At 42.2% G+C, this 22,976-nt stretch overlaps 1 protein-coding gene across 13 annotated transcripts in view; it reads left to right on the top strand.

Moving 5' to 3' along the window:
• The window catches only part of LOC137195373 (RNA-binding protein Musashi homolog 2), a 260,294-nt gene that overhangs the window by 140,188 nt on the left and 97,130 nt on the right, over positions 1-22,976 (top strand). For all 13 annotated transcript variants that reach the window (XM_067607675.1, XM_067607672.1, XM_067607674.1 and 10 more), the window contains one exon: positions 4,809-4,857. In XM_067607675.1, coding sequence (XP_067463776.1) covers positions 4,809-4,857 — 49 coding nt within the window. The remainder of the gene's footprint in view (positions 1-4,808; positions 4,858-22,976) is intronic.

A 22,976-nucleotide genomic window follows, 5' to 3' on the forward strand; every position in this document is an offset into this window, starting at 1 on the left:
TAATGTGAGGTTTATGCGGTGTCACAGGGTTCATCTGAGTCATCCCAGGTCTGCCACCAAGCTCCATTACTTTCAAAGTAGTAGTATTGTACACCACAAATAAGCTTGTATATGCTGTTTGGTGAAATTTGATGTTTTGAATGAAAAATATGGCACCTGTGCTGCTATTGTGTTACCGCTTTTTGTGTGTGTGACTTGAAATGTTGTTATTTAACTGAGCTACAGTACAAAACATCCAAATTGAGCTAACCTAAACTTTGTTTGCCCCAGTGACAGAGGGACGACAATTTTCTCAAGTGAAAAACTGTTAACTGAAGTCTGTTAACTGTCCAAAGCTGCATTTAACACTGCAGGACCACCGCTAATCTATCAAACCACCCGTAAAAAGCTACAGAACCTTTCCACACTAGCCACTTCAGCACCAACTTTGGAGGCTGCAGCTAGTCTTGCCAACTCTTTTAGCATTAAACACTGACCCGACACCGAAGGGACACCACCTCATGAGCCATCTCACTCGCAAATGTAAGTTTTATTAGCATGAATTGATGCCTTTACAGCAAAGTCGAAGTTGCCGGACTCCAAGAAATTATAAAGACCATCAGAAGTAATAAAAATGTACCCACTCAACCCTGCCACTCAAACTCTCTCACTCACTTCCCCAACCCACCCACTTCCACAGCTTTCACTGCCTGCCAGTACCAAGAAGTTTAAATTGGTACTAGCACTTCTACTGCTGCTGTCACTGTTAGTACTATTACTGTTACTGATGCTACTGTAGCCTCACCACTGGTACTACTTGTTGAGACTGTTTCATTTAATAAATGTGTATGAATTATGTTAGTTTATACAAAATTATACTAATAATTTTATTATATTTTACATGTTTAATATTAGAATATGGAGCAGTATTACATGTTTATTTAATGGATGTACAGTTTAAGCTAACACTTGCTGAATCAGATCTCAATTTACAGAAAGGGATCCAAACAAAAAAAGGGCACCTGTATTGAATTACAAACCTCTGAGATGTGAGTAAAAGTTAAGTTGCTGGTAAGCCAACAATTCACATATCATAAATACTCCCCTTTCCTAAGGATGAGGTTATTTGGTTCAGATGTGTTCGCTGCAGTTTTAGTTAAAGAGCTGCCCGGCCTTCTGCCCCCCCCACCCTCACCCCCCCGACAGCCTTCCAGTAGCCTTCTCTTTTTAAGTGGTCATGGACTGTTCCAGTGCATATACCACAGTGAAATAGACTTTTGCTCTTTTCTTCATTGTCACAAAAGGCCAGGCACTTCGCTGGAGTTCCCATTCCCCTTTTACATAGTGATAAGACAGCCATTATCCTTTGAACCTTTCTTTTCACCGAGCCAGGAGAAAAGGAAGAGTGAAAGAGAAGGAGGAGGAGGACAGAGAAAGATTTCTTCCCTGAGGTGAGCTTGGCCTCACCTCTGTGTGGCGGGCTTTTTTGTGAGCAGTGAAGAGGTCCTTAACCTTCTATCAGATGGAGGCACACAGTTGTGTTCTGCTTGAATAACTACATTGAAAAGCCCTGAAGCACGGGAGATGGTTCTATAGACTCTGCAAGTGGCAGAGAGAGAGAGAGAGAGAGTGAGAAAGAGAGAGAGAGAAAGAGAGAGAGAGAGAGAGAGAGAGAGGGGAGACTGTATTGTATGACCTGCTGGAGTGTGACCCTCACATGATGTGCACATTGTTAAAGTGCCCATCGGTGCTTCACTGTGAATCTGTGTTCTTTGTTGTATGGGTCTCGCTGACAGGATGGTCCTCCTCTAATAATGTCACAACAACACAGTTCACACATTTATATAATACATACACTTCCTTTAATAGACCTCAGTTCATTTTTACAAAGTAACAGCATTTCTGCCCTCAGGCTTTAAGTGGCTTTACAGTAGCAGAACTATCAATATCACAAATATTTGAATGCGGTGTCGTACTGTATGTAGGGCTCATGGTGCTTGATGGCTGATGATACTGTGGAAGCAAACACTCAGGCTCACTTGTCTATTGTCATAGCAACAGCAAATTAAGTGAATATAGTTAGTTACCTAACAAAACAAACTTAATACATACGTGTATAGAAACCGCGTGAGTGTCACAAATAGTGTTACGTTGTGCGTTATTTTTGCAGGTGCTGGTGGGTATCATTTTACATTTTGATGAGTTTCATCTCGACACCGAATCACAGAGTAGACTTCACAAAATTGTTACTAATCAATCTCTGTCAGAACAGTTGTGATTGAAGCAGGCGCCTTCATTTCTTTGAGTCTTGAAGAAAACTGAATATTCTCAGCTTGGCCATTTTCTCTACACTTCTACTGATGCATGCAGAAGTGACTCCTTTGGCTGTTTCAATATTACAGATACTAGAGGACAGAAGTCAAATGCTATAAATTTCTGTCTCCCATGTAAAGGATCACAAGCTGTCAGCCACGCTTGTCAACTTAAACGTTTACCATAGTTGGTAAACATGCCATTCCATCTTTGCTCCGCAGCGGAGCTTTTGCACTGTCAAATGTGGATATATGACAAACTGTTACTGGTGTTATGAGCTGAAATCCAGCAAAAAAATAATTGAGTCTTGGATCAAATTTTTCTCACATTTTATTCCAGGACAGTGTAATTATCAGGCTAGTTACCAAATGTAACAACTGAGTTACTGTACTGAAGAAAAAAAATCATTCAGAAGTTTCTCTTTTCTCCTTCAGATTCTGACAATTAAATCACAACCCTCTACGCTATCAATCCCAGTTATCCCACTTCCTCTCACTTTAATGTGATTTTCATTATATCACCTGGCCAGAGACAGAGGTTAGGTCATGTGACGTTATAAATGTCTGTGTATAAAACTGTCGCTGCAGGTGATATTGCTCGGCGACTGTTTATTTGTACAATACTTTTATATGTTGTCACACCATACAGTCATCAGATAGCACTTTTTTTTTTTTTTTTTTTTTAGAGACACAGCAAAACGTCATTGTTTTTGCTGCATACTTCTGTGTTTGTTGTGTCAACAGAGGGAACAGTCCAGTAACTATCACGGTTACTCAGCACTGGTGAATTTATCTCCATATTTAATGTCACATTTTCTAATTTTCCTTTAGATTCTTAACTTCACGTGGACTATTTGCCTTATTTTTTATTACTTTTTCCTACTTCGGTTAGTAATGCTGGAGGACGCAGGTTAGCTTTACCCAACAAGTTTCCTCAAAGATGATGACACATCAAAATAAACAAGATGGCTCTGACATACTGTTTTCTTGTTATTCATGGTAATTGATGGTGCAAGTTGCACTCTCTACTCACTGCATCACATAACCAAAGCACTCTTTTTGGATCTGTCTTTTGATTTCCTCTGCCAAAACTGCTGCTGCACTTCTAATTCACAACAGGATTTTAGGATTTTATAAGCCTCACCTCTACACCAGCATCCACCTGTAAGTTCTGATCCTCAACACAGTCTCTGCCCACTTCAGGTGCTGAGTTTGATGTACTCTCGCAGGAAGTGACAAAGCGGCACTTAATATAAGATGTACATACTCCGTATTGTGTAATAATGGGTGACTGAAATGCGTTAAAATTAGATATAATACATAAATGGGTTACTTAAAATCCATAGCTGTTGCCAGCTATATTTGGCAAATTGGAAATATTTTTGGGAGGTGAAAATAAAGTGCCTTAGAGTCGCATGTGGCCTGTGAGCCGTGCAGTGAGTAACCGGGCTCTGCAAGCTGTGCCAACGTCTTGTGTGCCAAATGTGTGGCAAGAGGGTGGCATGAGCAGTGTGCCAGCGCTAGTCTGCCTGGCTGCCAGGCACTTCTCTTTATCCAATCAGACAGTTCGGCTTGAGTGAGACCCCTATTCTTGTCTCTTCCCATCTCCTCCCGAAGCTTTGTCACCCTCCCATGAAAAACACAGACGCGTGCTTGTGCGCACATCTCCCCCCCCCCCCCCCCCCCCTTGCACAGCATCAAGCCTCCTCGGTACACCGTTACACTTACCTAGAGACCATAACCAGGGAGCGAACGGTGCAGAGTGTTCCCCCTTTGTTCCTGTCTGCCGCTTATTTATTTTTATTTATTTTTTCTCCCAAGACAAAATCACAGGCTAAATGAGCATGTCTCACTCTGTTTTTTGAGCATTTCTTCAGAGTTATAGAAAGCAAGAGGGCGTCTGGAGATCTGTTTTTCAGAGATGTGTGAAGGAAAAATGCTGTCTGTCTGTGTGTGGCTTTATTGGACATGATGAGGGATGATATTATGGTGGATGCTGCTGCCGCTGCGGCTGTGAGATGAGGAAGGATCCCATTTGTCTCACACTCGCTTAGTGTAATGTGTCTATCTGTCACTCTCCCCAAGACCGGACATTGGTGTTCATCAAAATAAACATATTGTCCTCACAGTTCTCCATTTTCTTCACCGCTTGTCATTATTGTTAATTTCCTCACCTGCTGCCACTTTTTCACTCACATCTTTGCCACGTTTAATCCAGACAATGAAGGGGAAAAAAAAAAAACCCCACCGAGATTGTTTAAATTCCTATATCATCAAAATTACGAGCGACTGACAGAAAGGGAAATGGTAACCTGACGATAATCCTGTGACAGCAGAATGATTATGTAGGAGAGAGGTGCTTAGAAGGAAATAAGTGTAAAGGAGCGAGAATATATATTCTAAGAGTAATTACAGTAAGTAGAATGAGATGTGATTGAATGGGGAGAAGGTGACGTGAGGCACTTGCTGAAAAGATTAGACTTAAGCTAATGTCAGTACTTCTCTTATGTCTTCCAGGTTGATGATGCCATGCTTATGTTTGATAAGACGACTAACAGACATAGAGGTAAGTGCACAGATTCTGCTCTCCTTTTCTCCCCTCTGTTTTTTTTTTTTTTTTTTTTTTTTTGCTCTGTCTTTCTGAAAGGTGAGAAAATAGTCATTTTATGTCCTTTCCCCATGAGATAACACAGAACAGTTCCATTTCACATGATATTAGGTGTACCATCTGTTCAACAATGGGAGCGTGTCAAAGTAATCAATAAGCTGGTTCGGTGTTTAGAATGTTTGAGCATTAGATGGTGTGTGTGTGTGTGTGTGTGTGTCTGTGATGATGCTGGTGTGAGTGTTTCAGAGAGGTGCTTAAAGGGTGTAAAGATTGTGAGATGGTGGGTGCTGTGCAGTCAGATAACAGCATCAGATAAGGCCCAGGAGAAGCACTGACTTTATCGCTCTCTCTCATCGGCTCCTTATCTTAGATGAGGGGACGTTTCTCTCTCAAGCAGAGGACTTTCCAAAGACAGGTTCCCTCCCCTGCGCCACAATGCAGCGTTGTGTATTTAAGCCAAAACGGCAAGCTCACAGGCCCGCCTTAACCCGCCAGCGAGCACATATATACGGCCGTCATTTATCGGGAAGGCCCCCGCGCGACGGTTGTTACCGGCTATGAACCCTCACATAGAGTATGTTAAAGGAACTTTTAAGAGACAGACTGTCCCCGGCTGTGTATGTGTGTATGTATCATTGTGTGTGCGCGAGCAGTCGACAGGCACTGACAGGTATTTCCACAAGAAAAAGGAGCAGGCACTTCTCTGTTTGTCACACCAGTCAGCTCACTTGTAGGCAAGCGCTGCCATCGCACCATCTCACTGTACCGGGGCCCGGCGCTGTTTTGCCATATAGATGTAAACATTTGTTTGCAGTGAGCGACTCATCCTCTCAACCTGTATAAATGTTTAAGTGAGCCGGCTGGGATCGAAAGCTGTAACCTTTTTTTTTTTTTTTTTTTTTTTTTTTTTTTTTTTTTGTGATGTCTGCATTGTTCTCTCTCTCTCTCTCTCTCTCTCTCTCTCTCTCTCTCTCTTACTTTCTCTACTGTATCTGTGAGTGTAAGTGTGTGCACTCTCTCCGTGTGTGTGTAGGCTGTGCAGACGAACTCTTTGAGTCTGGTAAACAGTTTCTAAGTGCAGAACATGTGAACTATAGTGGAAGTGATCTATGGCTTTGAGGGGATTTTGATCTGTAGCGACAGAACCCAGTGTGAGGTCTGCTTTGAGATGAAGGCTTTTTCCCTCTCACTCTCTCTCTCTCTCTCTTATTTCTCGCTCTTTTCTCTCTCCTGTCTGCTGCACTGCCAGCCCTCTGTGAAAGAGGATGGGCGCCACGCTCGGGGAGTGTGTTAGGCGTTTGCCTTTGGGCAGCAAAATGCCCTTCAAATGAAGACAATGATGGAGAAACATCCTCCTTGGCAATTTTTCTGATGACATCGGGCGTATTTATATTGACTATGACAGGAGGCAGGAGGCAGGTGCAGTTCGTTTCTGCGGTTGCCATTTCCTCCAACTAGCATTTTGATATTTTGTTCCAGTGGGAATTTGAAACAGTAGATCTTTGCCGCTTTTATCTTAGAAACACAACAGGTCTCCAAGATGAAGTGCATAGAATATTACAGACCCATAAGAAAATCTGAATAATTCATCAGAGCCATTGGTGTGGTTGTGTAATATTAATGGCTCAGCTGCCCCATGACCACAAAGGAAAGGACATTGAATATATTATCAGTGAAACCAGTGCCTGGGCCCACTTTACCGCCGCCTGCAGATCCGGTGATGGGCATCCGGCAGGCTGCAATCCAAATCAATTCCCCCACCTGTGTATATTTTTATCTTACAGATTGATTCATGAAAAAATAATTCCTGAATTGTCTTCACTACTGCAATAGGTAAAAGTGACACATTTCTTTTATTTAACAAATTCTACACAATACAATTTTTAAAACCAATTATTCCATAATTGCAAGTCCCAAAAAAAAAAGAAAAGTTCACTCAGTGCCTCTAATGCTTTGCAGATGCAGAAAGAGCATATTTCTTATAACTGTCAGCATGTTGTCACGCTTGCAACACAGACATACTGCACCTCACCAGTGTGATAGCTCGCCTAGCTTACATATCAGCTGCATTACAACCACATTTAAAAATCAGCTCTGACCTAAACCCTAAAGCACAACAGCAGCCTAAAATTTTCTAAAGTCTCCTCTAAAAAAAAAAAAAGGGGCAGCTATTTTTTGCTGTAGCAGAACAAGAAGGAGAAAACGTCCTTGCTGCCGGTAAGCACGTTCATGTTTACTTGAGCATTTGTGAGATGATAAAAATAATACTTTTGTTTCCACAAGAAAATTAAATACACTGCTTACATTACAGTATATTATGGAGATGTGTACATAGTAAAATTACTCCATAAAAACAAAGAAGTGGGTGTCAGAGGTATAAATTGCAGCAACTGATCCCCTGTTAGGCCTGCTGTTGCTCACACTGACTTCACATCACCTCATTTGAATGTTATTTGCCTTTTTTATTTTTTCCCATTAAGCTTTTTTTACATAGAGTCTATATCGCTTATTACTATAATGCATTGTATTTTGTTTGGAAGAGTCGATTTGTGTATGAGATGCATGATCAACACTTGATTGTAAGTGTGTTTTCTTTGGGGCTGTGGTGAATTGGTTAGAGGACAAACGTCACACTCCACTAGTAGCAGCATTGTCCTTCAGACGGTCCCTGTGAGGCTGGCGAAACGACAGCCAGAGGAGACATTCTCTACCCTTCTCGTTTTCTCTGTACTTTTTTTTTTTTTTTTTTAACTCTCTTTCACTCTCTATCTCTCCCAGTCATTCAGTCTTATTCTTTCTTCCTTTTCTTTTACACAGTCTGCACTATTTCTGTCCCGCACCATCTCCCCACCCCGCCTGTCTTCGTCGTCTCTCCATTTCTCTCGTCTTTCTCTCTCTGTCTCTCCTGCTAGAGGACACTCGCTGTAAGCAAAGCTCCCCACAAAGGCACATGCTGCACACCATCTCCTTGGCATTTAAAGGAGTAGAATACAGCCAATTGTGTTGGAAATTGAACTCTCCAAAGCCTCCCTTCCTGCTGCAGCGGTTCATTGTGGGTGAGTTCAGTGTCTTTGGTGAGCAGCTTGGGCTGTCCAGAGGTTGATGCCAGAGGGCGCCTATTGTTCCATGTTCTACTGCAGTATCTCCACCACCCCGCCCCCCTTCAACCTTCCCTTTTTTTCTCCTGACACTCAATTTGTGACAGGAAAGAGAAAGTCAGGAATGTGTACATTTGTAGTCACACACTCGACAAGATGTTTTTACTTATTCTTTTATTTTTCTAACGGTGTATTCAGCAGTGCAGGAGGTCCAGGTTTACAGTATGCGGCTACTGTACTTTATGTTCTGAGACAAGGCCACAAACACAGCAGTCAGGGACTACACATACCACTCGTCATTCCCAACACCCCTCAATACGACTTCACATGCCACCTCTGGATGACAGGACGAGCTGTATGGGTGGGAAATAAAAGCTTTTGGAATAGCCCTGAGTCAGAATCATTCTGTCATCGGTTGCCTACTCCTATCCCACAGGCTGACATGTGATCTATGATCTAAAATGTGATTTTACTGTCAAACACAATTGGTAGTGCCAAGGAGAGTGTTGCCTAGGTGAGAAAAATGACATCTTTTAGAGGAGGGGATGGAATCTGTGATGAGAGAGTGGCAACTATCCACCAAAGCATCGGGATATGTGAGCAAAAAGGTACAGTTGGATGATAGATGAATTCTTTGTCTTGCTACTCAGAAGCATCCTTTTATTAAGTGCTTCCCCGCCACACCATAATTAGCCGTCCTTCTCCACCACATTACCACTCTTTTCATCAACACATCTACCGCGTAGCATAATTTCACACACATAATCCACACAGGACATTTATTTTCAAGGGGAAATACATATAAAGTATAGCTATACACTTCCTCTGATTATTATTATTAACATCACAAGCAGCTTCTCATCATCACAGCTAATCCACACCAATCCAAAAAGATAAGTACATACAATGCAAATTAGCCCATCTCAATCCCAATGCTAAATTATACTCTTACAATTATAAACAGCTAATTAATTGGGTCAAAACTGCATGCCACAGTGATTGTTTGATTCATGCACTGTAAAATCTGTACTGTTAAAGACTGGTGTCAGCCCCGCAGTTTTCATCAAGTTTTTAGTTTTCAACAAGTTCTTAGATAATTACTATGAGTAAAAAAAAACGAAGGTGGCAGCTATATCTATTTTGGGTGATACACACGTTCTCTCTCACCTTTTTAATTACACCATTAAGAAATATGATGAAATCCTAGTGTAACTTTCTTTCATATTGTTTTACAATAGTTTGTAACCAGACAGCACCATTAGTGTAGCTTTATAATGACTGTGTGACTGATTGTAAGCCAAATTCCTTCTTTACTTGAATGATGCAAGTAATAGTAATGTGCAACAGAGTTGGGGACCAGGATAAAGAAACGGGGGCTGAATTGTGTTAGTCACAAGGCTGCTTTGTATGAGGGAGCCACTGAGCAAGGCTCATATTAGAAGCCACGTTCCTGGAGAAGAAGGGGATTCTTGGTTTTGTGTGAGGATGGGGCCAAGGCTGTGTGAATTTGTGTATAGCCCTTTTTTCTATGGGCTTAAAGGGCTGGTTTTCTTCTTGGCAGAGGAACAGAAGACTGCATTGTGTGTGTCTGTAATCTCTTTACCTGGATTGGCAGCAAAGCTAGCAAGTGCAGCTCCCAGTGTGGAATTGGCACTGAGGAGTCAATGTCACACTGAGCGAGCTGCCTTCCAAACACACACCAAAAACTGGTTGTGTCTCTGTGAAACTGTGTATGGATGGTAGTGTGCAGTTGTTTTGTTTGGGGTTTTTTTTTTTTTGTATTTGTGTGTCTTTGTGCAAAGGTGAATTTTACAGCCCCTGCGTCAGCGATGCAGACGGTATGTCCAAGTCTATGAATATGCCACACAGTCCAACTTTCTAACAATATCAAGTTAATATTTAGTGTTTGTGGTATTTTGTGTGTAGAGTTTTTCCTCATAATTTCAAAGCTATGCTTTATATAGCAAAAGTCTTTGCCCCATGATCCACAAGCCCACCAGTAACAAAGACTTGAGTGGTATTAGGTGTCATTATACACCAACTATTTGACATAAATTCGCCACTCTCGCCTCAGTGGGTGAGAAGAAAAAAATAATTGGCCTCATTATCTTTCATCTCTTTGGCATATTACATTCATTATTTTATACAAAGACTGCCAGTATGAATCCTGTAACCTGGGAAGCAGAGCTGCGCCTCCACAGGTTAACTGTTGCTCCCTGAAAAGCCCCGGTGTTTGACGTCACCACAATGCCTCATCAGCCACCGGTGCTAGGGATTGAACATGGCCGACTGAGCAGAGGATGTCTGTCTGCAAAGTGATTGCTGGCTCATTGACTGAGTAGGAGAGGAGGGGAAAAGGGGGGGGGGGGAGTGGGGGAAAGGGAACAAGTACAGTTAGAGAAGAAATGGGAAGAAAGAAGAAGAGGATGGAAAGAAGGGAGACCGAGGACAAGAAAAAGCAGGAAAAGTAGAATGAAGGCATGGTGAGGGAGAAAAAGAGAAGGAAATAAAGAAAAAGGAGAGTGCCTCAGTGGGAAGCCTCCCCCTGCTGGCTCCTCTGGCTGGAAGCTGCTGCCGATGGCTTCAAAAGAGCGCCAGGCAGTCTAGGCCTCCGCTTCTAGCAATTAGAGATCACTCCAGCGGATGCCTCCTGGCCAGCCTGCAAATCCCTCAAAAATACCCTCTGATTACTACTGTAGGACACAGGCTGTTTACCAAATGGATCTAGCACTGGTGAGAGTGAGGTTTGATAATGCCTTCTTTTGTTCAGGCAAGAGAGGGAGCAGGGTCATTTGAGTTTTAAAGATGGCGCGACTACAGAGATGAATTTCCTTCAGAAGAAAAGTTAACCAGTTCTTTAATTTAGCAGCCAAATAGCTCTGCAAGCAAATGGCCAGTGCTGTTATTATCACACAGAATAAAACCTATTTGGACAGAACTCAAATACAGTATCTCTCTACCAGCTCTTTTTTTTTTTTTCAAGGGCTCGGTCCTCTTTGATTGTGAATATCCTCCACTGCCAATCCCTTTTTAAACAACTGAATCCCCGTTGGATCCATGGGAGTTGTAGTGTTTACAGATCGGCGCTCCTCTCTGCTCTGTGAGTACTGTATAGCTTCACTGATGCAGAGTAAAACAATCAACCGCTGTGGGCTGACTTAACTGATAGACGCAGCATCGGCATCGAGTTGAATCAGATATCCTTGCACTTCTCCTTGCATTTCGCTTCAGCCTTCCGACATCAGCTGACGGATCCCTCGTTGTATTCTCTCACCTTGACAGACCTGATATTAGCGATTAGTGTGAATGTCATTTAAATGGCAGAGCTAATCATATACTGTGGGTCTACCTCCACCTGAGGGCACCTCGCCTTGGCCTAATCACAGAGACAAAGGAAATGATGTGTTTAGCCGCTCTTAATAACTGCTCTAACTCATCAGCTCCTAGGCAAGCTGGCTTCTTGGCCAACCTGTGCCTCACTGGGGAGGTGTAGCATGAAGGAGGGAGCCTGGCCTTTGGCCTCGCTTCTTCCTCTTCAGGGTGTTTGTTGTGATCCACATCCTGACACCGGCGACCCAACAGACTCACCTCAAAATCAACAGCAGCATTACAGTCGCTGGGTAAACTCCTGCTAGTATTCTGCAATGAGCCCGTTGAGACGGGCTTGACAGTTTGGTGATTAAATGGTAGAGAATCCTCCTCTCCTTGTCACCTGTCTTTTTTTTTTTTTTTTTTTTCTGTCCATTACTGACATCTGCCCCACTATCAATGTTGCTGCAGTCGTGTGTGTGTGTGTGTTATTTTTTTGGCTCTAGTATGCCTCATAGACCGGATGGGTTTGGTTTTGAATTAGATTCTGCTGTGCTGGCCCTGCATGACCACTGCAAGGGGAAGGAGGATGAAGGCAGGAGATTGTAGAAGAAAGCCTGGGGTTTTAATCTCTTCCCCATGTTTATCTCACCACCAGGAGACAAACCATGTGCCATTAAAAACATCAGCTACTCCCACTGGTTGGCTGCACGGACACACCTCTGAAGACGTTTGAAGGACAAAATGAAAGGGACCAAAAAATGTGCAGAAAGGCACATTTGTGTATTATTGGAAGGGTCTGATTTTTATGCATATGTAGGCATCGGAAAGCAGTATTGATTAGAATTTTCCCTGGATGTGCAGTATACGTGAACGCAAGATGAGTTTCTTGTGCACACAGCGAGCGCACGCTGCATATTTGCGGTCTATATTCTCTCTTAAAAGCAGAGAGGAATTTATTTGAACAAAAATAAGCAAACGTTTTTTTGGCCTCAGCTGCCACAGGGAATCAGTCTCTTCAGGAAATGAAAATGCCAGCTCGGAATTGTCATCATATTGAGAGTTAACCAACCTTTGACCTTGTAATACCCCCACAGCTTCTCTATTTGTGACCTGCTGGATGCTCTTAGAAAGTGAAACCATCGGGGAGGATCTAGTGCTCACATCATCATTCTCAGAACACCTAATAGTGGATTTACCAAGGTTAAACCTCCTGTGAGATTGCAGCCACCGTGACCTGGAATACTGAGTTTACATCCACTCACACACAAGTGCGCCCACACTCACAGACAGCAAATAAAAAGACACGGACACACAAAAGCACACAGGTTTGTTTGAAATTACATTCTACGTATAATACGTAGCTATTACAAAGTGTCAAAGTCAAGATGTTTACAAAAAGAAAAAAAAGACAAAGCACAATATTCATATAAGTGCAGGAATATTGTTTTTGCATCTAATGTGCATGAGACTGTTACAGAGACAGGCTGGGGAAGTGGTAGCTTCCCTCTGCATTGTCCCCTGTATTTACAGCCTGATTGGTGCCTACCCAGGCGTCTTACAGCTGAGCGCAGCACATGAGGGAATTGGCTAAGTGTCTGGTGTGCAGTGTTAGTAAAATATGTCGCCTCTTGTCTTTGTAACATTTTTTAAAACATGCTGATCACATAGATGTCTTTTTGATAGTCATCACACTATCTTTTTTTTTTTTTACTTATTAGAAATGTGGTTCCTTTTGCTTAAAATGTTTTGAATTTCTTGGGTATTTTTTTTTTTTTTTATAGCTCAGCTTATAACACGAGGCAGTGTTTGTCAACTGTTATTGACGCTGATGCTGATGTGCTCTGATTCATATACTTTAGAGGCATAGGAGGTTATATTGCTTTACACAGATGCCATTCAAAAACCCCTCACTGGTGTCTCACTAAAAAAAATACACTATAATTTATATATGAAAACACAAGGGAGCTGTTTTGTTGAAAGGAATGTCTTTGAATTTTAATATGATAGCATTCCACTCCTCACACATGTTTTTTTTTCAGGGAGAGAGCTTCAATAAAACTTCAATATAAGCTATCAAGTTCCCATAAGAGAGGACAATAGAAATCTTACTATCAAGTCTCAAAGCACAACTGCTTTGAAGTTGATGTTTTTTTTTCTGTCCCTCTTAAGTGTAATGGTGGTCAGAATACACCAACCCACACGGCTGAAAATCACAATCAGCTGCTGAGCCACAGCAATCACTTCTCACAGAAAGATTGCAAGCTGAATTAGATTACATCACCTCCAGTCCAAGCATCTAATCTTAGATTAAAGGGGGAAAAAAAAAAGAACAATCTCTGGTTTCTTTTTTTTTTTTTTTGCATTTTTCTTTTTGTTCTTTTCGCACTGAGGGTCAAACTAAGTGTCTTATGTCATTCTAAGTATTTAACCAACATGCCAGTCATCACCCCTGTTCCAAAGCAATTCTCCCGCCTCCGCTCCGTACCGGCACGCCGTCATGACGTTTCATCTTTATTTGACCAACTTTACCATGTTGCCCCATGTTGCAGCTGATTGGCCTCCCACAGCCCTGCCGGTTTACCACTTAAACAGTTGTAGGAGGCTTTTTTTTTTTTTTGAAGTGGAAGGGCTTTTTATACAGAAGCAGCCAAAACAATCATAGCACTGCAGGGTACATCCTGGCACAGACTGATATGTTGCCAGACAAGATAGACCTGCTTTTGTGCTTTTTTTTTTCTTTTTTGGAAAAACATAGCAGTAAAAACAGAGATTTTTGTCTGCAGTCATAAACAATAACGCATTATAATAACCAACTACTCAAAGGGGGCACATGGTCTCATATTATTCACCAGCAGCCTTCATGCTGCTTCATGTATTTGTAGGAACTAGGTTGACATGCTTAAGTCTGACACACAAACACACTTAAAACCATTACATAACGACTTCTTACGACAGACAATACAGATGCATTTTAATACAGCGAGCTCCTTTACATCACCAGCGACAAGAGATGTTTTTTATGCCATCACACAGCTGCTATGATGACCCGTGTTGGTCAGTTCTGAGTTTGTGTGTGTGTGTGTGTAGTGTGTGTGTGTGTAAGTGTGTGAGTGAGTATGTCTCCACACTGTAATAAGGGTTGCCTAGCCAAGCGTAAGTGTCAGGGTGGAGATGCCTGGCTCATTAGGTACCGTGGCAGGATAATGTATGAACACAGCTCACGAATGTTCACACAGGTAGCGAGAGAGAGAGAGAGAGAGAGAGAGTGAGTGAGCGAGCAAGAGGGGAAAGAGGGAAGCAGCCATTGTTCTTTCTCTTCTCTCTCTTTTCTGTCTCTCCCCACTGCCTCCTCCTCCTCCTCCTCCTCCTCCTCCTCCTCCTCCTCTTCTTTCCTTGCTGCCAGTTTCTTCTTTGTGTGTGTGCCTGGGGATATTTAGGCTCCCTGGTCACATTATGCCCTGTTTTTTGATGCGGCGCTGCCACTTCATGGGTTTATAACATTTACTCATAAATTAATTTATTTATTGGTTTATTAAATTTAATTCATTGCGTCTTCCATGATGCTTGTTTTGCGGCTCTGTTGCTCGATTGACAGGTTGCCAGTCATGGTAAGATTCCATATCCCATCGGCGTCATGCAGCAGCACGTTGCTAATTGAGTTGAATGCGTAGCTCGTCTCTCCTCAGTGAATCCATCTGTCGCCGTCTTGTCATCAGTTTGTTCGCACTTGACAGGTTCCAAGTCGGTCTTTGTGTGTTTAACTGCGCGCTTCTGTGTAGGTGTGCTGTGTGTTTTTATTTATGCAGGGGAGTGTGTGTGTGCGTGTGTGTGTGTGTGTGTGTAGTACAATACCATATAAAATGGGTGGCTGCTTAGGGGCCCATTCTCTATGTTATGTGCTTTGCCTCACTGTAGAGTCCCACATTGAACAAGCCCTCAGCCAGCCACCCTCTTTATATGACATTGTCCACTACACACACACATTCATAAACAAATGCCACATCTCAGTGTATACACACAGGCGTGATGCGTAATGATCTGCAGTAAATCTGAGTTTGTGAAATTACAGAGGTCAGGGATGACATCTGACATCATTAGGCTTATTTTTTTCGGCCAATGCAGATTTCCCCCGGCAAAAACCTCACAGCTGTGAGAGACCCTTGGCATGGCAGCCCATTAATAGTTTGTGAGGTTGCAAAGGAATGCATGTGGGATGATGGTATGATTAATAAGCTTTGTGCCCAGTTGCCTTTGTTTGGGTTTTTGCCTCCATGGAATTGGCAATGTAATTGGAAAGAGATACAGAGAAAGGGTTGCTATGTTTGTTTGTGTTTGTTCATTCATATACGGATCACATGGTCATGTAAATTGTGCGCCTGATCTATATTGGGCTCATGCCGAAAAGAGCTTAAAAGACAGCGTGTGATGTGTTCTTTCCATTACTAGATAGATGACGTCGATACTGTAGGCTTACAGTGTGTTTTACCGCCGCACCTTCATCACTGTCTTTCATCGCTGCTGCCAGCCTCCTCTCTACTCTCCGCTCTGTTCTCTCAAAGTTGCGTGTGTGTGTGTGTGTGAGAAAGATAGAAAGAGAGGCATAAAGAGAACGCGAGCGTGTGTGAGGAGGAGGAGGAGGAGGAGAAGGTGTGCATCGCCGTGTACGTTGATGGCACTTCACACGGCAGCGTGTGTCCTGGCTTTGATACAGTACGAGCATGCTGTAAGACTAGGGCGAATAAAGACAGTGCGCTGTTTGAAAGAGGAGGTTCAGTGTGCTCCTCTGTCAGCAAGCTTTGGGAGGGGATTCTGTCTAGAGAGGAGCCTTGAATATTTTGTAGGCCCCGAGTGTTCCTCGATACCTCCAGAGGCGGCTTTTCTGTCTGCCTGTGTGTGAGCGATTGTGTCTCTCTGTGTTTGTGTACTTGAAGCATGTGGGAACCAACTCCTCGCGCGCTACAAATGAGCACCTTATCATCAATCCCGTCTTTCACGCTCATGTGAACTTTATTATAACAGATACTTGCATACACTCAGACGGTTGCATGCATGCACGCATGTGCTTATGCACACACACATTTAAACCACACGTACACAGCCCTCCCTCCAAACTGCCACAGGTGAGGAGCAGTCGCATCAAAGGCAGCTGTCTCTCATCTTACTTTATCTCCGTCATCTTTTCCTCGCTTTCTCGGCTCTGTCACTTCACACATTTTTTTTTTTTTTTTTTTTTTTCCTTTTGCTCATTGCCTTGTGCTTCTCCCTGTACTCCCTCTTTGTCTCCTACCCAATCTCTTTCTCACCTTTGCCTCTCTCTGCTCTACCTACCTGCCAGGGAGATTCTCTTCCAAAGAGAAGTGATGTTTTTTGTTTTATATTCATCTCCCATTTCTGGAGAGTTCACTTTTTTTGAAATGCCGCCTCAAAGGATCCATATCACAGGTTCTTCTCTTGTCCACCAACCTGCAAAACCCAGCCCTACCCCCCCCCCCCACCACCACCACCACCACCTCCACCCCCACCCCCACCCAATCCATCAGACAGCAGCAGACAGCCTCGCCGACTCCTGCCTCATTTCTCATAAATTAGTCTTACCTCTCACACACTTTCTCTTTTGTTTCTTGCTCTTACTCATTCCATTCTCCCCATGCCCTCTACCGCCTCCCATCTCTCCCTGGTCCTCACATTTCATTTTTCTTCCTACAAATGCCACACAGCAGTCCCTTAAGAAATGTCATTTCTGTCTTCTCCTTTTGTTCTGTAATTTCTCCGTGTCCCTCCTTTTCTCTTGGGAATTCATTTATCGTTCGCTGTTCTTCTGTCCCCAGCTCTCTGATCTCTCTGTCTCAGTCTCACCCTCTATGTCTGTCTCTCTGTCTTTGTCTCTGACACTCCCCCGCTCCATTTCTCTCTGTGTTTTTTTTTTTTCTCTCTCTTTTTCTCTCTCTCACACACACGCACAGTTAATTCGGTGCAATTCTGAAATGAGTACTGTAAATGCCTGCCCAAATATGTGCCATGCAATATGTTCCATGCTTGCAAAGGTATTGCTAGCCAGTATCCTGTCAGCAGCTTTTTTTTGCCTTTTACCTCTAGTTTATGTCTATTGTTGAGTTAGAGTTAACGTGTCAGAATTACAATGTTGATGTTTTATTTATTTATCATGATTGGTTGATTGAAAGGTCCAACATCTCCAGTTAGACTGAAGCAGATGACCACCAAAAGCAGATCATACTGCAATGGATAACCGATGAGTAAGAAGAAGTCTGGGAAGAATTTTGAAAAGTGTGAATATATATTTATTCATGCAGGTTGATTAATACCAGCTCAATAAGTATTTAAGGCTCTTTTTTTTTGTCATGGAGTGGAGGTAACACTGGTCAAGATTGCAAATTAGCTTCTACACTCACTTTGCATAGCTAGCAAGCACAGAAGAAAAAGTAATTTCAACCCAGAACAATTGTCAGTTATCTTTCCCCTCTGGTATTTGTGAGATAATCCTTGTCACAGACAGAAGCACAGATCTAGCTTGGATGCTTTAGAGAAAATTGGTAAGATGTATCACAGAAATTCAATGTTTCAAATTTGATTCTGATTCTTCTGTGCAGGGTAAACCATCACACGCTGCACACATGCTCCCAAGTGGTCGGAGAACCAATTTGTTAGGCCTCTGACAACAGACGAGCTGGCTATATGAGAACACACAGGTCTTACCCCTGATGTTAAAATGCATTTGTCAGATTTGTGTGGACCAAATTTATTTATGTTCAGTTGACCAGTATTTTTTTTTTTTTGCTTTCTGTTTTTGGGGGGGGGTGGTTGAAAAAGCAGCTCTTTATGGAATAATACATTTTGGTTAAACAAATTAGCTCATTCGCGGTAGCTTCTGGGCTAATGTCAAGTTCACTGCACAAGTTAAAAAAAAGACAATTTAATGGTTTTGACATCTGGTATGGATCCAAGATCTAGTGGCCAGTTAAAGATAGCCTTATTCGGCTTTTCACGCACTGCTGGTGGATCTTAAAGATGGCTCTACAGAACACTTTATGCAGCACCTTAATATAACGCCTTCTCTCTCTCTCTCGCCTGTTTTTGTCAAACCAGAAGTGACTCTTCCCTTGTGGATCTTAGTGAAAAGATTCCACTTGAGAACAGTTCTCTGGCGTGCAGGCATGCAGGCACTTGTGTTCCATCAAAATGCTAATAATATCATCTGCAATATCCAGGGCAATATTATTGTAGTGCTAATTGGTGAAAAAATTGTTGATGGGAGCACCTGCCCACCCCACTACTCAATTATTTTTAATTACAATGGCTGTATAAAAAGGGAACAAATTGTGTAATGATCAATGTTTCTTCAGTGAGGTGACAGTTTTGCTCTTATTCGCTTTAGCACGGCCATGTGTGGCTCATTTAGATGGCAGCGAGATACAGTAGTTGTGTTTGAGTCGAGCGGCTATAAGTGAATGTGGGCCCTCAGGAGAGGAACTTCTCTCCCCTTGGTTTTATGCAGCATGATTTATTCATCACACCACATGTCTGTAGAAGTGGTCTGGTTCGCATGTGCTGATATGCACTGCGTTGCCCCACACCTCCTCGCGGTTGTGGTTTCACACTTGAGAAGGTTGCTTCGTCATACATGTGTGAGAAGAGAGAGAGGGAGACAGAGTGGGGGGGGTTGGTGGGGGGGAGGGGAATGCAAATTGAGAAGTATGAATAGAGTTGCACAAAAAATAAATAATTGCAGAAGATTTGTTGAACCAAGTGGGAGTGAAATTCCCGTATTTCGAAACAATCCTTGTCTCCCAAATTGTCAAATTAACTTTTTCTGCAGCAGTGGCTAGTGAGAGGGGGTAATTAATAGCTTCTTTTTGGGAGTTCTATCCTACTGTGTGTCAGTTTTTCTGGCTGCCTTGAAAGTGATAATGCTCGCCGGCTGTTGCCCCCGGGGACTGCTCCATCTTATTAACTTGTCTTGGGAGACAGGACTGCCATGCAGCCTGCTTTACTGCCTGCAGGGATGAAGAAGGACCACTAAAGCCTCCGCTGTCTTCTCCTGCCCCAAACATTCGCCGCTCGCTGTATTTCTTTGTATTCACATGTGGACGGGTGTGTGCGAACTCGCATATCAAGCGACTCAAGAAGGGAACAGTCAAGAGACGATGATTAAATATAATCACTTACTCTGTGTGGCGGATCATATGTGCAGTCAGAGGCTGGAGAGGGTACATCCAGTTAAGAAAAGGCAGGTTGTAAGTCGGGATGCACTGATCCAACATTAATATTATTATTATTTAAAATAATGTGAGGCCAGGGATTGCTGTGATACTAAAAACTAAGTTGGCAGCCTGCCGTGACAGAATAAATTTAACTGATAGCGCAAAACCTCAAATTTTGTGAAGTTATTGACAAAGAAACTGTATTTAATGTGGATTAGTCACGTCATGGCCGATACCTGTTCAAGGTCAGTGCATCCCTGCTGTTGTTGTGAGTGCAGTATAACAAACATTGCAAACCAAGCATTTCGCCAAGAGGACTTGAGTCAGATGTGTCCATTTTTCTGCAGTCAGCCCTCCCTCCTCCCCGCCCACAATGGTCTAGATTTGTCCTCGATGTCTCTGGAGCTTATCTGACCATTGGACATAACATGTTGCTAGCTCTCGATCACTCACTTTCCGCACTAAGAGGATGCCTTCGCGCTGCACCTCTGCTTTCTGTAAGCTGTTGTCACGGCCGGGGGGGTGTTGAATGTACAGGGAATAGGATTGGCACAGACAAGCAACATGACATGTGAATAGAGAACTAACCAAGACACCTGAACAAAAGCTTTATGTCAGTCTCCAAAACTCTGATGTTGGGGGGGGGGGACATATTAGATCTAATGTGCGAGTGCACATGCTCAGCTGCCTGTACCCCAAAATCCCAAATTGACTATTTACTTTTTCTTTTTACCTTTTTTTTTTTCTCTCCAGACCCTTTTCTTTTTAGTATGTGGCAGTTTTTTTCATCGTTTTATTTCTGGGCATCTTTCATAGTGCCACTTGTGATAAAGCACAAATCATCTGGTACTCTGTTTTCTCACGAGCAGAAGGAAGACAAATGTAAAGATTGTCTGAAACGACACACTATATGGAATGAGTAGCTGTAGCAGAACATAGAATTTCAAGTAACAAAACATAAAAGCAAGCGTCCCTGCTGCTGTTTACTTAATGTTGAGCTGAATTGGTATTTGCTGAGAAAATCAATCTTAAAAAGATTTACCAAATGTAGACAAATTAGCCAGCATAAATTAGCCAGAGCATATTCATTATGCCTATCTCTCAGTGGAATACAGCGTACACTGCAGTGTCTTTATCTTTTAACAGTGCTATCATAAACATAATCATGTATTTTCTCTTGAAGTCTCTGAAGGCGATAAACAATGCCTCTCAACTATTTCATAGTATATACCGATATGTACATACCTAAGAATAAGGATAATATTGAAGAGACTTATTCCATTTATTTGAGTTAGCCTAACCTTAGTTTGTGAGTCTTTGAGCTCATTTTTTAAACCATGTCTTATCCTGCTCGTGTTCAGCTTCCGTGTTATTGTCCTGTCTTTCATGCATCAATAGATGGATTATTATACATCCCTATTTGTAATTGGAGGGCAGGTTAGACAAGAGGATAATTAAAATAGTGTGTGTTGCTTCTCCATCTATTTTCTGCTACTGTCTTGACGTGTGTGGCTCGCTGTGTTTCTGTGCCCTCCTTTGTCCTCCAAGTTAATGCTGTTGATGTGGCACTTACTGAGGACACACCGTCTTGCTGACTAATACACACACACACACACACAAACACACACATCAACACTGCCACATACACAATCATGGAAGAACTTATCTGCCAGAGCAGAAGAGTAATACACTAAATATACGGTAGATTATAATGTTATTCAGGTTTAGATTTATTTGGGATGGTTAACGTGAGTGAGTGAGTGAGTGAAGGAGCAGAGTCGTGCTGATTCGTTGAATGACAGTAAATTGACAGCCCATCTAGATAATCGATTAATTAAATTTTTTTTTTTTTTGCAGGTTCCAGTCTGTTGCTTTTCCCTGTTTTTATTTTTTGTATATTTGAATACTCTTGGGTTTTGGACCGCTGTTCAGACCAAACAATCAATTTTACAACATCACCTTGGGCTCTGGAAACTTACGATGGGCATTTTTCACAATTTTCTTTGACATGTCTTAGATTAATCAATTAATCAAAAATTAAACACAAACATTAGTCGCAGGCCAAAAAGCAACATACTTGCATTATTGCTGGTCTGGGTGTAACTTTTGCATCTTAGACTCCACGTATAACCCGTCTAATGAAAAACCACAAGCATTAACCACCAAAGGATTAGTCTCTCCTCGGGAAAGCTCACAGTGCAGATAATGTTAGAGCTCAGACAAAGGACAATATTGCATGGGCCGACAGGTTCGGTTCCCAGCTGGCAAAGGCTGACCATGCTAGGATAGTAGTATTGCCTCCAGCAACAGGAAAATTGGAATGACTGTGGCAAAGTCATGGATACAACCAAGGCGTGAGCAGGGAGCCATGTGTTTGTTTCTGTGAGTCTGGAGGCCAGTCCTCATTATAGTGGCTGGTAAAATATTACAGTTCAGCTGACACTGTCTAAGTGAATTGTCCAGAACAGTTTTGACAGCTAGTGGAAGGCAGGGCTAGATTATGATGGATGATGACAACAGGGGTGGTGCAGAAGGAGCATTGATGTGTTTTGTTGCTCATGCAAAAGCTAATACGTACACCTAATGTGGGATGGTTTTGGTGATGGTGTGCAAACACACACATGGAGATGCCTGATGGGTATGTTAAAATGTTGTTTAAAATGATGCAATGCAATTTTTCATACAGAATTCATTCAGGACCCTGTCTTCTCTAGCCTTACAGCCCCAAAATGTCTTCTGAAAGGACTTCTGTTTTTCTTTTTTTTCCACATGTGAAAAAAAAAGTATTATTTTCGTTGTTTACTATTCCATTTGCTTTTGTGATACTACTATTGTGTTATTGAAGCTTGTTAGTTGCCAAACCTGAACAATTAGATTTCATTGCTTTCTTGTTTCCTATATAGTTATATTTTTATGAACATGAATAGTTTGCTGGCAAGTGAAAAATTAATGAGTTGATTGATGAAAAGTTGATTGCAGTCTTTCAAAGCCTCTGTCTCTTTTTTTTTTCCAAATAAAAAAAAAGCAATGTAACATTTTCAAATGAAATATCAAAGCACCAAAAAAAAAAAAAAAAAAAGTTTGTTTTTCTTGGTGAAAACTGAACAGCCGCACAAGACTGCTCACCACCACATGAAATCTTAACTTTTCTGAGGTCTGTAAGTTAACGTGCTGTGTACATGTGCAGTGTGAGAGTCCAAAGTAGTGCTCACACAGCACTGAAGTGTGCAGCATACTCTCAGAAAAGCAAACGGTACTGCAAATGCTGTTTGAATAAAGATACATATGTAAACTTATTAATAATCCGGTGGGCTTTGAAGTTAACGTGTGTGTGTGTGTGGAGGGAGAGAAAATGAGCCTTTTATCAGATGAGGGCAAGTCACGGGCACCAGCACCTCTCAAGGTATTACTTGTAGATATTGAGTAGGCTAAAACAAAAGAATACAGC

This window comes from Thunnus thynnus, chromosome 13 (assembly GCF_963924715.1).
Source record: "Thunnus thynnus chromosome 13, fThuThy2.1, whole genome shotgun sequence".
Lineage (NCBI taxonomy): Eukaryota > Metazoa > Chordata > Actinopteri > Scombriformes > Scombridae > Thunnus > Thunnus thynnus.